The 17607-nt window shown below is 34.9% G+C and overlaps 1 protein-coding gene and 1 pseudogene across 1 annotated transcript in view; both read right to left on the bottom strand.

Annotated features, from left to right (window-relative positions):
- The window catches only part of LOC133781369 (uncharacterized), a 72561-nt gene that overhangs the window by 24899 nt on the left and 30055 nt on the right, over positions 1 to 17607 (bottom strand). The window contains exon 11 of the mRNA XM_062220342.1: positions 14401 to 14805. Within this exon, the coding sequence (XP_062076326.1) occupies positions 14401 to 14805 (405 nt within the window). The remainder of the gene's footprint in view (positions 1 to 14400; positions 14806 to 17607) is intronic.
- On the bottom strand, positions 7330 to 9891 carry LOC133781372 (extradiol ring-cleavage dioxygenase-like; annotated as a pseudogene).

The following is a 17607-nucleotide window of genomic DNA, read 5'->3' as shown; positions in this document are numbered from 1 at the left end:
ATGACGTCGACTACCTTGGGTTGGCGAAGAGATTGGAGAAGGTCGAAGCCCAACAAATAGTAATTCTGGCTGCACAGAATGAGATGAAGACTACGTTTGAGAGTAGTCAGGCGGAGATGAAGAAGCTTATCATGGATCAACTTGCGACCGTGATAAGTTTGTTACAGAAGCAACCATCACAGCCAGCAGAGGATGAATGTCGTCAGTATAATTCTGGTTCTGAAGACGACGTGTACCCTGAAGATTGGGAACCCAACGTAGATGAGGTTCCTTCTACTCCAACGGATGCCATTATTATGGCCATCGGAGATACGCAGTCTCAGGATGTGCAACAGTTGGATGGGCCACCAGCTGGAGTGGAATTTGTGAGGAGGGCAAAACGGAAGCCAGTGTATTTGAAGGACTGCACAGCGGGGAAGAAGAAACAACGAACTGGTCCTGTTGAGGTTGATACTTTGAGGCCAGCAGACCCACGACTATACAAATTTTTCAAAAGGTGGATTACTTACTCGAGGGACAACCGCCGTCCTAGAGAAGTGCACACTGGCATTACTGATCGGAGTTGGTTCATGAAGTTGATGGTGGAGCACGAATGGATCGACGATTCTGTAAGTACTTGTTTCTTAACTGTTTAATTTTACTTTTTTCTCATTTTGAACAATACATCATTTTATTTGCGATATTTAGCGATGTATAAGTTGATTGATTGTTTAAATCGTAATTAAATCGCGAAAATGGTACATTGGGATATGCGCGACGTTTGGCGATGTCTGTGCGACATAAAGCGATTTAATTACAGAAATTGTGTTTTATGCGACTTGTTTGCGACATTTGTGCGACTTTTGTGCGATTCGATTCTAACCATTTTTATTTCAAATGCAGCAAATTGATGCCATATTTCACTTGTTGAGAAGAAGGAGGAAGCTCTTCCCTGAGGTGTACACTACGAATTGTGTGGTTCTGGACACATCTGCTCCACAAATATTTTCAATGCACTGTAATTGTCATGATGGTGACAGAAGCACATTTATCTGGGATGAGTCAGTCATTGATTATGTGAGGGGGATGGAGCATCGGCACTTGCCTTGTTGGGAGAACCAGGAGTACATCTACTTCACATTGAACCTTCCTGCTGAGAAGCATTGGGTGGCTGTTGAGGTAGATATTGAGAATTGGCAGATTGTTGTATATGACTGTGATATCGGCGCCACGACTGAGGACAATATGAAGTCATATTTGAAGCCTTATACTGAGATATTTGCATCCTTATTGCGGGCTTCTGGTTATTTTAAGACCAACAGTTATGTATTTCCGGTTGAAACAGGTGATCTCAGCCAGCTCCCACAAATGAATTATAAACGAGCTACTCCGGAAGTTGTACCGCAAGCGGAAAGCAGGTAAATGTCTCTTTTTGTATTTATTTTATTTTGTACTCCATTATGAATTACTTTACTAAATTGCTACTAATAATTACCAATGTCTTTTTATTTGCAGTGGCGATTATGGAATATATGCCATTGAATACGTGGAGCACCGAATGTTGGATCGGTTGTTTGAGAAAGTTAACGATGATAACATGCTCACCTTTAGACATAGGTGGTGTGTTGACTTATTTTACCAGAATGTATAATATTTACGACACTATTATATTTACGACACTATTATATTTTGTCAGATTAGTAAAATATGTTAGAAATCGTCTTTAATCGCTAATTTCGCTTTGAAAATCGCACATTGTCACACATTTACATCGTCTGAAATCGCATTTATCGCACAAAAATCGCATAATTAATCTCCAAAATATATCGCACAAAATCGCAATGCTAATCGCAAAAACATCGCCAGCTATCGCAAATTGGAAAAAAAATCTACTTTGACCCTGTTAAAAATTCTACATGGTTCACACATTCCTGTATAAAAAAAAAATGTTAAAAAACTGTAACAACAACTAAGAATACAACACAAAAATCCAGTAAAAAAATAAGTGCATTACAACTAATATAGATAAGTACACTAATAGAGAAAAGCTTCAAACTCGAGCTTTGCATGTAGCTCTGTTGTGCCCCGAACCACCGCAGTTAGTACAATGGCGAGGTTCCACAACCACTTGACCATTAGACGGGCGACGCTTCGTCGGTCTTCTACCCACATTGCTCTTCCTAGGCCGACCCATCAGTTTTTTATCCACTGGTACCCCGACTCTCATGTTCTTGATGTGTTCCGGTAGTACCCAATCATCCTCCTCCCCGACAACATTAATTGTTGCATCGTAGGTCTTCTTCCACGTGTCTTTTGTGTAGTACGGGTAGCTAAGTGCGTACATGCTAGCATTCTGACTAATTGCTGCGGCACATGCATGAGGACAAGGGATTTTTAGCAATTGGAACATTCCGCATGTGCATGTTCTCTCGACTAAGTCCACATCACCACCTCTATGACCTTCAGGACCCGTACCAACGTTAAATAATTGTGCACCATTACGATAGACAGTCCTGAACCTACCATTTTCATGTTGTGCTTTTAAATCCTTCTCAAAAGTAGTTGCCAAAGGGGTAGTGCACTTACTTGCATTTTCGAGACGATCAGCAAACCAATTTTGCAATGTGAACCTGGTGAATTCAACCAAAGTAAATATTGGATATTTCCTGAATTCTTCTGTCACGTTGTTGAAGCTTTCAGCGGCGTTGCTTGTCATTATGTTGTACCGATCGCCTGGACAATAAGGACGAGCCCACTTTTCAAGCCCTATTTGATCGACATATGTAGCAATGGGAGGATCCATCCGTTTGAGCACCTCAAAATGTCTATCACATTCAGTCTTCGACCATGCGTAGGGTGCCAGCCATATTTGCGTGTTACATACATCAGTCTTGAACTTGAACGTGACATTCATAGTAATATGTTTAAAGCAAAAACAATGGCATGCTTCGGGGAAAACGACCTCGACAGCCTGTTCAATGCTCTGATGCCTATCCGATACGAACACAAGGTTTTCAACCTCCCCAATGGCTTCCCTTAACTTCTGCAAGAAATACTTCCAAGAGTCGTGGTTCTCACTGTCGACAATTGCAAAGGCCATCGAAAACAATTGGTTGTTTGCATCGTACGCAACAGCAAGTAAGATTGTGCCCCCATACTTTGTCTTCAAGAATGTTCCGTCAATACTAATCACAGGACGACAAAACTTAAATCCCCTCCTACAAGCATCCAGTGACCAAAAACAGTGCTTGAACCGGTCGTCCTCTCTCACAATGTCAGTAATAGTACCTGGATTCTTCTATTCCAGCATGTACAAGTAACCATATAACTTTGTATAAGATTCTGCTGGCGTACCCCTCACATACGTAAGTGCCTTCTCTCTGCACCTCCAAGCCTTCTCATAACTAATCTTGATGCCATAATCCTTAAACATATCCTTCTGTATGTCTTTTGCCATGTACTTAGTTCCATCTGATGTGTACTTTTCCTTAATAATGTGGCCAATAACCCACGGTGCTGCTTGACGGTGATCAGAATTTCTAGAATCCAAGTTACATGTGTGTTCGTTGTGGAACACAGTAACCTCGAACATGTCACAACGTGTCTTCTTCCTCCCCCTTAATCTCCATTTACAATTTTGATCCTTGCAAGTAACATACAACACATCAGTGCCAGACTTCCTCACCATCCACTCAAAATTCTTTTTCAGTGCATACCTTCCCACTACATTCTTAAATTCTTCCTTGTTTGTGTACAACTTGCGAAGATGTATCTCCCCTGAAGGCGTACCACTAAGAGATGTCGTATAGACATGATTTTCCTCTATGTCTTCCCTAGTCCACATAAGAGGTTTGAATTTGGTACAAACTTCAAATTCAGAAGCAGGAGTACTAATGGAAGGACCTGGCCGACTGCTACTAGTTCCTGGTGTTTGGTGATTCTCACTACAGGGGGGTCTTCTTTGTCGCTCTGCTTGGTTGCTTGGAGTTAGTTCCAACCTCAAGGGAGGTACCTGTACAGCTCCATCAACTTCCAGCTCCACATCATCATCCTCATCCAAATCAACCACAGGATCATCGTTGTAATAGGGACCATCGAACTCATCTAAATGATCAAATGCGATATCGGCTCTGTGGTCATCTATATTATTAGGTAGTTGCTTATTCAAACCAACCCCCTGATCAGTTTCTGGGACAAAGGTCCCTACCACACTTTGAGGGGTTACAGATGGGGGAGTAGGCTCCAAATTCACATTCTTCTTCACCTTAGTCACAAATAGTGGCAGCAAGTTGTCCACACTCATCTTTGCCTTCATGCTAAAAAACACTCGTAGTTGACTATCTTTCACTAAAACCTCCGGCGGAAACTTGGTGCCTTTCATGTACATGTAACAGACTTCTAATTTCAGTTCATACACCAAATGATCCACATCCAACTCTTCATACAAAACTTTACGCAACTTTTCCAGAGTAGTGTCAATGTCAAACATCAACGTCTTACTTGTTGGGGAATTGAATACCCAGTTGAAACCCTCGACAACCCAAACACCATCATACAATACAGCCACAAATACAGTTGAATCTGTCACAAACAAAAAAAAATTAAAGTCGCCCACAAATCGCACTAAAATCGCCCAAAATACTTAGTATGTTTGGTTACCCTATCTACTGTGATGTGCACCATGTGTTTGTGAAAATGTCTCTGATAGATATCTCTCATAATCTCATTGTTGGAGACATCACTGGTGAGAAACTACCGTAAATGTAAACTTAACAATACATAATGAATATACTTTTCAACATACCATCATCACCATATATTTAGAATGTGATGTTCTTCATGTCAGTTAGCTACTTCTTCCCAACCTCCATAATTATTACTACAATTACTAATCTTTCTTCTTTATCAAAATCTCAATGGTTATATATAGTTTAATTCTTCTCCTTTTCCTTTACTGGCTATCAGTTCTTACTAATATCCTGCACATAAATATTATAAGTATCATAGGTATAATATTATTTTATCATGTTTTTTTTATCATCCTGGTTGTTAGATTGGATTGCCTTTCGATTTATCTTTTATAAACATCGATTTGTGTAATTAAAATAGTATAAATTAAGTTCTGTATTTTTCTATATATTTTAGGTGGACAAGCAAAGACTTTGAAGCAACCCAAGACTGAGAGTAAGATGAAATTTCAGTCAATTAATTTAATGGTGAGTTATATCAAGATTTTGCTAATTGATTTGATTTTGTTTAAATTTAATTATTTGGGTTAATTTTGCTATATTTGATTAAAGTTTTACTTACTTTGTTATATATGTTTCTAAGTGGAAATTGAAATTGCTGATTGAATATTCTTATTCACTATTAGTGTAGAACTAAACATGAAAATGATCTATACCATAAGGACCTATTTTGAGTTGGCTTTTTATCCACATAATGTCCAACTTTCAGGCTGAAAATTGCCTCATCTAAGTATCACACAAAAAAAGAGGAAAAAAAATGTCATAGGAGCTATCAGATCAAATAAATGTGAACACAAAACTACCCAGATTAAGTATATTTGGGTATGAATTTTCCAATCATAATGTCAAGGTGCTGTTGGGAAGGGATTTTGGGCCAAAAACAATTTAAATTTTATGGCATTGTTGTCCTGACAATTTCTTTTGATATATGGTTACATGCTCTTATCTGAGGAGGCTCCTAATGAGTTCTCAAGGATTCATAATAAAATATTAACCTTTTGTTCTGTTCATCTTATGGCCATTTTTTCAAAAAGAAAACTGATTAGTTGTTAGAATTTGTGAAATTTTCATAGGTTTTGTATTGACATTATTTTATAAACCATCAAAAGCTGTCCTGTTCCTATCCTAATTATATGTAGAAAAGATCTATAGATCACCCAAGGTACTGAGCTATAAACATTCTAACACAGGGTGGGATTCTGGACCTAATGCAACATAGCAGGATTCTTATTTGATTTCAAATTCTCTGCCTCTGACCATGCTTGAATTACATGAAAAAACCTTATGCTCCTTCTCTGGTGTGAATACCTACCTGGCCCACTAAAAAAACACTTACAGATTATATCATGATGCAATGACATGTGAGTACTTTTTACTTTGTTTTTTTTTTTGTTTTTTTGTAATAATTTCTTGTTCTTATATTTCAGCTAAGTTTTCTGTTACACAGTACATAAGTGGACTATTGTCTAAGCTTGATCAATTACAATTTCTTAATAATTTTGTGCTTCGGCTTGTTGTGTCAATGGACAATTTTCTACAACAGCTGCCCATAAATGCTTGTAATCCTAAAGAGCAATTAGAGATTGTCTTTGCGATTCATTATACTTTTGTTAAAAATAACAAACACATTTGATAGACACTAGTACACAACTCAGAAAGATAGGTAGAAGATGAATAGAAACTTTATTGATGAGTGGGAAAATAGAACAAAGTAACAGCCACCCAAGTTTTTGGAGAAATCTGGGAAACTCCACAGAGGAATTCTTATCTAAAATCACAATTACAATATGAACAATGAATATTCTCATTTAGCTAATAGGGCTACTATTTATAGGCTACAACTAACATCCCAACTAACTAAGCCTCCAATAGGATACAAGAGAAAAGACAAAACATTAAAAAAGATTAACTCATCCAATGAACTTGATAAAATACCATTCTGCCACACCTAGATAGGTCTTGACTGCCTAGAGTAAGTAAAGCCTAACCTGGGGTCTTAACAATATCCCTGCCACATTTTCACCTTGTCCTTGTGTTGCTTATATTTTAATACACGCAAGTGCACGTATCATACAAGTAGTACTCACACAGGTGAGGTCGAACCCAAGGGAATTGTAGCTAAGTACTAACAAAATTGGATCTATATTTCTATTTGGCAACAATAAAATTTGATGTTTAAATAAAAATGCAGCAAACTAAACAAGCAAAATCAACAAATAAGAAATTAAGGGTTTAACAATGGATGTGAAGATAGGGATATGATTTCAATTGCTTCGATTACCCAATTGTTAACGCTAGTTGACTATTCTTCTTCTTTCACTGAAATGACAGATTATAAAATTACCTAAACTCTTTTCAGATCATTTAGGTTCTAAATTGTATTGTCAACTATTGCATTTCTGAGATAGCACAACAATCAATTCGCTTTAAGTAATAATCTATAAGTCACATAAGCTATGCGAATACTTTCGTTTCGCATCAAAACCTATGTTCATTCACTTAGAGCATTCCTAATATTCACTTTTCAGATTTCACATTAGGATCATAAATCATGCTCGAGGTGATCAATCTCAAACATACATTAAGCATAAAGATGAACAAATTTCATAGACAAGCGAGAAGAAATAATCAAATAGCATTAACCATGGGATGATTTCAGTCAATATCCATCAAATCCCTAATAAGAGTTTAGTTCATCATCTCAAAATTCAAATCCATAATCAAACTAAACAATAACATAGGAAAAATCAAAGAAAAAGAGGATGAAACTAGATGGGGAGTTGTCGGCGATCGCCCACGCTTGCTCCAAAACCCGTCTTCTCTTGTCTTTCTCCTTTTTTTTCTGTCTCTTCGTCAAAAATCGCGATCCCCTTTTCAGAATGAAGACCTCATTCTATATTCTCCCCATAATGACGAAATTGCCCTTAAAATTCTGAAGTGTACGGCCGATAGCGCCGCGGCGCCAATTCCTGCGCCGCGGCCCTACTAGGCAAAGGCAAAATCTCGAGTCTCTGGAAAGGGGCTCGCCGCGGCTCTAATACGCACGAGCGCCGCGGTACCAATTCCTGCGCCGCGGCCCTAATTGAAATTTCAGCACAATCCACTCTAAATGCTTGATTTCTACACAATCCACTCCAAATGCCCAAAACATAAGCTTAACCTGAAATCAAGCAAAAACAAGCATAATTCCGCTCCAAAAACACAAGAACCATTAAAAAGACACTGATAAAGACACTTGAAAAGATAGGCTAAAATTAGCCTAACACCTTGAGGTGAAACTCCAGAAATTTGGTGTCCAATAATAGCTCATAATCCTCCCAACTACTGTCACAGTCGAGTAAATCCTTCCACTGAATTAGGACTTCTAAGGAGCACGTTCCATCAGTTGGTTTCTGTCTTACATTGAGTTTTGGTTTGATGATCAATTTCAGATCTGGTGTAAGTTGTCCGGGTAGCTGGGGAGAAATTGCTGAACAAAGGGCTTTCTTCTGCCGTGAAACATGAAAACTTGGTGTATGGCTGCTGAAAGTGGGAGATCTAGAGGGTATGCTACATTACCAATCCTTTCTACTGCTTTGAAGGGGTCAAAGAGTAGTAAACTCTCCCTCCCTTCCATTACTTATTTCATCTCCCATACATATATCCATAATGCCCACCAGCTTTTGGTAACCGCTCATTCGAAGTCAACAAAGACAAAAAAAATGAATCTATGTATAGCCATTCCATAGAAAGAGAGGATAATTTGAGTGTTTGAGATTGATTGTGTAACAATAAATCACCCTTTACACCTAAATTATAATTCAATTGTGTTATCAATTTACTTTATCATATGTGAATTTACTGTAACAAAACAAATAAATAAAAAGTATAGTGACATAATTCTAGGGAGTTGGAGTAGTGAACTGGTAGGAGGCATAAGAAAGGGAACCAAGGCTCCAGCTGTGGTGTATGAGGTTGGCCTTGGCATCATCACCAGCTGCGCCCATGGCCACATGCAAAGGGTAGAAATGCTCAGGCCGAGGGTGGGCCGTTTTGGCATGGGGAGCCTTCTCCTCATACTTGATCACATCCTCATACCTTCCTTGAAGCAACGCATCTTTGAGCCATGTATCGAACTCCAACGCCCAAGGAACAACAGTATCCTCCTGGGGCTTAAGGGCTCTCAAGTTGTGAGTGGCACTTCCTGAGCCAATGATGACAACACCTTCGTCCTTGAGAGGAGCCAATGCCTTGCCCATGTTGTAGTGATGCGCGGCGTCCTTGTGTGGCTGCACTGAGAGCTGGCACACTGGGATTTGGGCGTCCGGGTACATCAGCATGAGGGGAACCCATGCCCCGTGGTCCAGCCCTCGTTTGGTGTCTTCGTCGACTCGTTTTGTTGGCCCTGATGCCAGAAGAAGCTCTTTTACTCTCTTGGCTAGTTGTGGTGCCCCCGGAGCTGGATACTTGAGCTGAGATGATGAGAAAAGTTGACAAGATCAGATGAGGGGTTCTGAAAATAGAGTCTACCCAGGTTGGTTCTCTATCCAATAAACCATAAAAATGACAACTTTTTTTCAGGGGAAGAAGAATTAAATTAATGAGTTAACCATGATGACCCTTTTACACATAACACTCATTTAAAATTTCTTCAACTTAGTCAATTGTGTTATATCAATTTCTTTATTATATATGAATTTACTACAACAAATCTCCTCTCCAAACTGCAACAATAACTTATTTTGCTCTATAATACATTGAGCTGAGATTACCAAATAAAAAGTAAAGCAAAATCAGATGAGAGATTGAGTCATTGAGAATAGAGTCAGCCCAGGTTAATTCTCTCCCTAATAGACCATAAAAATGATAATATATAATAAAAAGGCAACAAAATCAGATCAAAGATTGAGTTGAGAATATATATATGACTGGTTTGGTGAGGTGACCTGGTACATGGACTGAGGAAAGCCATAGAAGTCATAGATGGTGTCGTTGGGGCGGTGGTGGAGAAAGTTGAGAGTGGGAACAGAGGTCTCCCAGTGGGCTGAGACGACCAGAATGGAAGTGGGTGTGGTGGGGATGACTGCAGAAACTGCCTCGTCGGAAGGCTGTCGTCGATGGACAGAGTCGCCGATCCGTGGGAGTTGAAGAACGTTTCTTTCATCATCATGATATTGATATTGATATTGATATTGATATGATTGTGTTTTTTGTTTTGTGATTGTATTTTCTTAAATATTGCGAATGATGTTTTAATTCTAATAATAATTAAGTTGGTTTTGACTTTTGATAGAATATAATAAGGAAAATACTAAATATTTCTATTAAAAAAACAAAAAGAAAAGAAAGAAGAAATGGAAGATGAGCACGTGTTTGTATAGAGGCTTCATTTTAAAGTCCTATTTTTTGTATGATTTTTTTTATGATTGTTTATATTGTAGCTATTTAGAGCATCCTGCAAATTTTTAAAAATTTTGAATAATTTACAGTATCGAAAACTAGGTTCAAACATTGTTGTTGCACGCGTGACTAATTTTTTTATACACGTGGAAAGTAACATGTTTGAACCTAGTTTTCGGTACTATAAACTATTCAGAATTTTCTGAAAATGTGCAGGATGCTCTAAACAACTATAATATACACAACTATAAAAAAAATCGCGCCGAAAACTGTTTTCGACCTTTGAATAGTTTTCGATACAATTTTTTTTATGACTGTGTATATTGTAGCTATTTAGAGTATCGACGTGATTTTTAGAAAATTCTGAATAGTTTACAGTACCGAAAACTAGATTCAAATATGATGTTGCACGCGTGACTAATTTTTTTTATGTGCGTAGAAAACAATATGTTTGAACCTAGTTTTTGGTAATTTAAACTATTCAGAATTTTTAGAAAATTTGCAGATGCTCTAAACAACTACAATATACACGGTCATAAAAAAAAATCGCACCGAAAACTGTTCACGAGTCAAGAACAGTGAAAAAGCCCACTGGTAAGACTTAATATGAAGCTCCTATAGGAGAATTCTCTCATATATATATATATAGAAGAATTTTCTTATCCGGGCTTTACTTTAAGCTCTACCGGTGGGGCTCTCAGTGTTCCCGACTTTTGAACCGTTTTCGGTACGATTTTTTTTATGACAGTGTATATTGTAGCTATTTAGAGCATCAATGTGATTTTTAAATATTTTTAAATAGTTTACATTACCGAAAACTAGGTTCAAACGCGCGAAAAACAACATATTTGAACATAATTTTCGGTACTATAAACTATTCAAAATTTTCTAAAAATTTACAAGATGCTCTAAACAACTACAATATACACAATTATAAAATAAAATCACGCTAAAAACTATTCACGGGTCGAGAACAATAAAAAACCCCATTGGTACGGCTTAAATCAAAACCCCTATAAAAAAAATTGTCTCATATACATATAATATAGATTTTTATTTCCATGTTCTACAAGGGTATACTAATTAAAAAAAGAAAATAAAAGAAAAATCTCAACAATTTAAAATTTAAATGTTGTGTTAGGATATGGTAAGAGATGACGATTAGGTCACACACCAAAATTCTCCCATATATATATATATATAGAAGAATTTTTTTATCGGGGCTTCACTTTAAGCTCTATCGGTGGGACTCTCAGTGTTCCCGACCTTTGAATAGTTTTCGGTACGATTTTTTTTTATGACCGTGTATATTGTAGCTATTTAGAGCATCGGTGTGATTTTAAAAAAATTCTAAATAGTTTACATTACCGAAAATTAGGTTCAAACGCGTGGAAAACATCATGTTTGAACCTAATTTTCGGTACTGTAAACTATTCAGAATTTTCTAAAAATTTACAGGATGCTCTAAACAGCTACAATATATACAATTATAAAATAAAATCATGCCAAAAATTGTTTACGGGTCGAGAACAGAAAATAACCCTATTGGTACGGCTTAAATCGAAACCCCTAAAAATTGTCTCATATACATATAATATAGATTTTTATTTCCATGTTCTACAAGGGTATACTAATTAAAAATTATTAAAAAAAGAAAATAAAAGAAAAATCTCAACAATTTAAAAATTAAATGTTGTGTTAGGTCACACACCAAAATTGACTTGCAATTCACGCGTTTTTCTACCTTTATTTATTTATTTATATAGTGTAATTTCTTTAATTATATTATTTATGTTCTAACTAATGGAAATGATAAATAAATCCTATACAAGACACATATTTATATTTAATATACATATAGTTGTCGATTTTCTTAACTTTATTGTTAAAGTTTTCTTTTATTACTTTAGAATATGATTCATGTAAATTAAAAAATTAGGCTATTATAAATTAGTATTATTATTATTTTAGATTATTTGTGCAAAATCACATATTCTTTTTTAAAGCCATAAAAAATGTATCAGAATTTATAATTTCATGATTTTTTTTATTATTTATAATAATAATAATAAAGTAAAATGAAATGATCATAAAAAAATTTAATGGTGAAGTGTCATTATCTATCCACCAAACTAATTTTTATTTATATATTTATAAACACGCAATTGGAAGTTTATAAAATGTAAAACACCACTCAAATTAATAAATATTTATTTATCAATAGAAAAGGAAATTATTCATTAGGAAATCACATTGCATTATATTATTGTATGTAAAAGTTGTGTCAAATTATGATTTGATAGTAAACCCATAAACTCTTGAAATTTAATGCTTAATTAAACAAAGTGCGACCACCCAAAAGAGTTTCAATTTTACAGTACCAAACATTTAATTGAAACACGTATTTTTATTCTATGGAAATTTTTACCATTTTCCATGAGAAAGAATTGATTTAAAGTTTTTTTAGCATTATTCTAGCTTCTTTGATTGCATTAACAAGCTCTAGTGATGAGTGATCAAGTTTTAGCTGCAGCTTTCACAAGTTCTTCAAGTGCCTTTGAGATCTGCCCAACAACCAAATACCATAAAAATTATCCAAACAGTGTTTAGTTATATCCATAAAACAACCAAAAGAAAATGCAATGATTGTTCATTGTAATAACAGAGCTTTTAATCAACAACCATAAAAGCACATATCTTTATCTTAAGGCCACTGTTGATATAAAATACAAAAAAAAAAGAGTTTATTATATATTTATATATAAAAAAAACAAACAAATTGTAAAAGTATATAGTTTTACATAGAGAAGCTACCATTAATAATTACCTGGTTGAAAAAATAGAAGAAACTTAATTAGGATAATGCTTCATCATCATCATCATGAACAAATTCATCATCATCATTATCCTGGTGAACAAATTAACATCATAAAATCACAACTCATTATACAAATTGATATGAGTATTTAATAAACAATGAAAAGCTAGGTATGTAAATATTACGGTAATTAAAAGAAAAAGGTATAAGATAAATTAATGAAATACTCTGCTTAATTAACTCTCTTAAATTAATCAACTAACAATTAAGTATAACTGAAAATTTACAGCAAACAAAACATTAAAATAAATTAATAGATTTAATTAATGGAGTTAATTACCGTTTCTTTCCAAAGTCTTCTTGCGGTTGTATTAAGATCTCTCTCCCATATTTTTACTTCTTTACGGTCAACATTGATTGTCTTCAATGATGTAGAGGTATTTATGACCCCATGTGAAAATCTCCTTATCTTTGGGCAATTACCCAGAGATAAATCTTCCAAATTTGGGAAACTCATAACTTTATTTCCTGAGTAGAAACTTTGGAGACTTGGTAAATGGTAAAGATGTAATCTCTGCAGTGTGTGGAAAACAAAGTGATGGTGTTCAGTCTCTGCTTCTATTTTGCCTTTCTCATTATTATAATAATCTGTATTAATAACCTCTCTCATCCTTCTGCAATTTATTATCCTCATTTCTTTCAATTGTACCAGAGTGGCTGCTGTTGAGGAGGAGAATAAATACGTCAGCCCATTGCATTCTTTTACTCTCAGAGTTTCCAATTTGTGGAAAGACATAAACGAAGGTGCAAAGCTCTGTAATCTGCTACAATCCTCAACAGATAGTGAATTTAAATTTTGAAAGAGAATAGTATGTGATGGTTGAGCATATTCTGGGTCCCCAAACAGATGATTTAGTTTATGAGCAGACTTAATACTTAGTTCCATCAAACTTGTATTATTGATCAATTCATTACCAGGTTGTCGTTGTTGTTGTTGTCCATCCGCAAAAGATCCATTCAATTCAAGCGTATGAATATTGTGATGTTTGTGAAGGAATGACTTGACATCTGATAGAGCAATTGGTTTATCACGAAATGTGCAGGTTACGTTAAGTTTGGAAAGGTTGGGAATAAAGGTGGAGATCATTGAAGAAGATTGACTACTCGTAATCTCAAATATCTCATTTACTGCTTCACTCAAATCAATTTCCAATTCCTTTAGGTTAGGGAAAATTACCTACAAATTAAAACAACCAAAAAAGATTAAAAGTGCGTTATTAATTAATAAATTAATGAATTCATTTGCCAAAGCAATTAATAAAGATCTTGACTACACTACACTACATGTTATCAATTTGTATTTTAAATGTGCAGTAGTAATTGAAATTATTTTTATCAAATTAAAATTGTCAATTGCAGTAAGTATTTACTTTTATAAACCATGCAATATTGCACGCATCATATATATATATATACCTTGTCATTGAAGAGACTTTGTTTAGATGCTGCCACCATGCCCATTTCTTCACTAACAGTACATGCCCTTGTACCCGTAGAATTATTTATAAATTCCTTCATTTTGGGACAATTCTTTATAGCCAATCTAGACAACAATGGACATTTAATGCAATTTCCTTCACAAAACTTTATAACGTTTGGAAGATAATTAAACTCAAGAGATTCTAGTTTTTCAAATATTATTGCTTTGCTTCCACCACCACCTGATTCCTCATCACTGACTATTACCTCTTCTATGTACTCACATCCACATACCTGTAATGTCTCTAGTTGTACAAGACTTCGAGCCATGACAGATGATAAGAGATACTTAATATTGTTACATACCCAAATAGTCAACTTCTTTAAATTGGGAAATGCAATCTGAAAATAAAAAAATAGAATTGCACACATACATTACTACTCACTTCACTTTAAGAATAATAGGCCTATAAGAAACATAATTACATTACTAAAAAAACTATTCATATATTAACTCTTTGGAGACTCAATTAACGTTCAAGTGTCATCAATTAGTTTTCATTTTTTTATATGAGGCTTCAAGAAATTATTCATATATGCATTTAACATGCCATATATAACTACTTTAATTTATTACATGTTTTCAATCAATTTTATTGAGTCACATTTTGTAGTAAAAATTAAATTGAATACTCATTTTTATAACAATACTAGTAGTGAAGTCATGCAAGGCATGGGCCTGCCACTATAATAAAAAATATACCTTAAATAATATAAATTAGAATAAAATTACATTACAAAATTACATGTGAAATTAAAAATTATTTTTGAAGTTAAAAAATTGTATATACAGGTATAAATTTGTATAAAAATATATAACTAGTAGTCAATCCTCCAAACTATCTATATAAATTTGTAATTAAAACAAAATTATATTCTTAAATATTCAAAAAAAACTAACCAATTTTAAATGAAATCAAAATTTTAAAGTAAGTGATATATATTATTGTTTTATTGATAATTTAAATACAATATTATTGCTTTATTACGTCCTTTTATTATAAATATTATATAAATTTGATATTTTATATGATACAATACGTGTGTAATTTATTTCTCATTATCTGTCTCTATGTGCAACCCAATAAACATTCTACAAACTACATTATTAAGTTAGCGTTACTAAGAGTTGATTAATTTTTTTGGATTTTTTTTTGACATAGTTTATGTTTGTGTGCATATAACATAATAAGAACAATAAAACTTTAGTGTAATACATTTACAAGCTGAATATATCATTATATCAAATTAAACACATTATGAGTAAAAAAAAATATCACCATATACTTACATCCTGATTTATAGTAAGAAGAAATTATAAACAAGTAAAATAAATATAATGAGGTAAAATTTTCAATAAAATTGGTGAATTTAAAACCTAAATATAATATTATTATTGTAAGTAAAATTAAAATACAATAAAATTATGATCATTTAAAGCTTTTCAATTACTTTAATAATTTCTAAATATTAGGTTAACAAATAAGACTCATCATCAATTATTATACATCTCCATGACTAGCACCGTTAAAAAGTCCATTAAAAAGCTGACAACAAAAATTCTAAATACAATGGGAAATTTGATAAATCATGCTTACATTAGCTTAATAATTAAAATTTGAACCAAAGTTAACCACCCTATGATACAAATGCTTATCTTTCATTTAATACCAAAAATACCCCTCTCATAACAAAATCCCATACCTTTCCTCTCTAAAATCTTGCAAAAAAGATACACATGGGTAAGTAATTTTCTTTGATTCTTGTTGTTGTTGGTTGTTTTTATGATTTAGATTGCTGTTTAGATGTTGGATCTGTAGTTTGTTGGTATTTTTTGCTGTTTTTTTGGTGAAAATCGTGGTCTGTGAAAATCTGCGTTTTTTTGGGTTCCTTGAATTTTTTTCTAAATGCCCGATAGTGTCCGATATAGGCCCGATGCAGGGACGATAGTTGTTGGGTTTCAAGGTTAGTGATGAGGTCCGATGGCCACCCGATGCTTGCCCGATATGTTTTGGTTACCCGATGGTCATTAAGGTTCGATGGCTACCCGATGGTTGCCCGATATTTATTTTCATTCTACAAACCCTTTAAGTACGATAATGGATCGATACGAGTCCGATGCATGCCCGATAGTTGTTATTAAGTTAATGCAGACCTATTAGTACGATTGTACACGATGGTACCCGATAAGTGCCCGATGCTTGCCCAATAGTACGATGGTACACGATTGTACCCGATGGTACACGATAGTGATAAAAAAACTTGATAAAAACCGTACCTTTCGGCTTTTCCCCTGCCCATTTCCCGTTCCCTCCCAAATCCCAACTCTTCACTCCCACAAAACCATCGAGCAACATAAGTACTCACACCCGACGCTTCTCTCTCCCTCACCCACCATCACCCGACGCTGCTCTCTCCCTCACCCGACGGTCGGAAAAACCCCCACCGGAGACGTAGAAAAACCAAGCCCCAACCCCCACTGGAGACGAAGAAAAACCAAGCCCCAACCCCCACCGGAGACGAAGAAAAACCAAGCTCCAACCCCTCACCGGAGAAGAAAAACCGACACCCCATTGCGCAAAAATGTCTAGGGTATGTGTTTTTTTTAATCTCTTCTCCATTAAAAAATGTTATAGTATGTATTGTTGAATTTGACTGTGTTAAATCTGACTGTGTGACATCTGATAAACCGTAAAATTTTGAAAAAAATTTCTGGGTTTTTTTAGAGGTACGATAAGGTACGATAGTGGGTCGATATGGGTACGATAGTATTTGTGTTTCTCATAACTTCAGGTTGAAGATGAGTGTACGATAGGGGTACGATAGTGGTTCAATGGTGGTACGATAGGTTGTGTTTTCTGATAACTTGAGGTTGAAGATGGAGGTACGATAGGGTACGATGTTGGGTACGATGTGTGCCCGATAGTGGGAACAAATTGTTGTGTATGTTATAATACGATGGTGTACGATGTGAGGTACGATTGTGCACGATAATGTTATAGTTCCAGTTTTCCATTGGTGTCCGATATGGTGCGATAGATTCCGATAGTTGCTCGATAGTATATTGCAGAATATAAAATTTGATGTTTTTTTTTGTTATTCTATTTAATTGGGTATTTATTTGTTTTATGCAGAACTTAAGAC

The sequence above is a fragment of the Humulus lupulus genome, chromosome 6 (genome assembly GCF_963169125.1).
Source record: "Humulus lupulus chromosome 6, drHumLupu1.1, whole genome shotgun sequence".
Lineage (NCBI taxonomy): Eukaryota > Viridiplantae > Streptophyta > Magnoliopsida > Rosales > Cannabaceae > Humulus > Humulus lupulus.
Note: the sequence above shows the minus strand (reverse complement) of the source record. Positions and strands in the feature narration are given on the sequence as shown.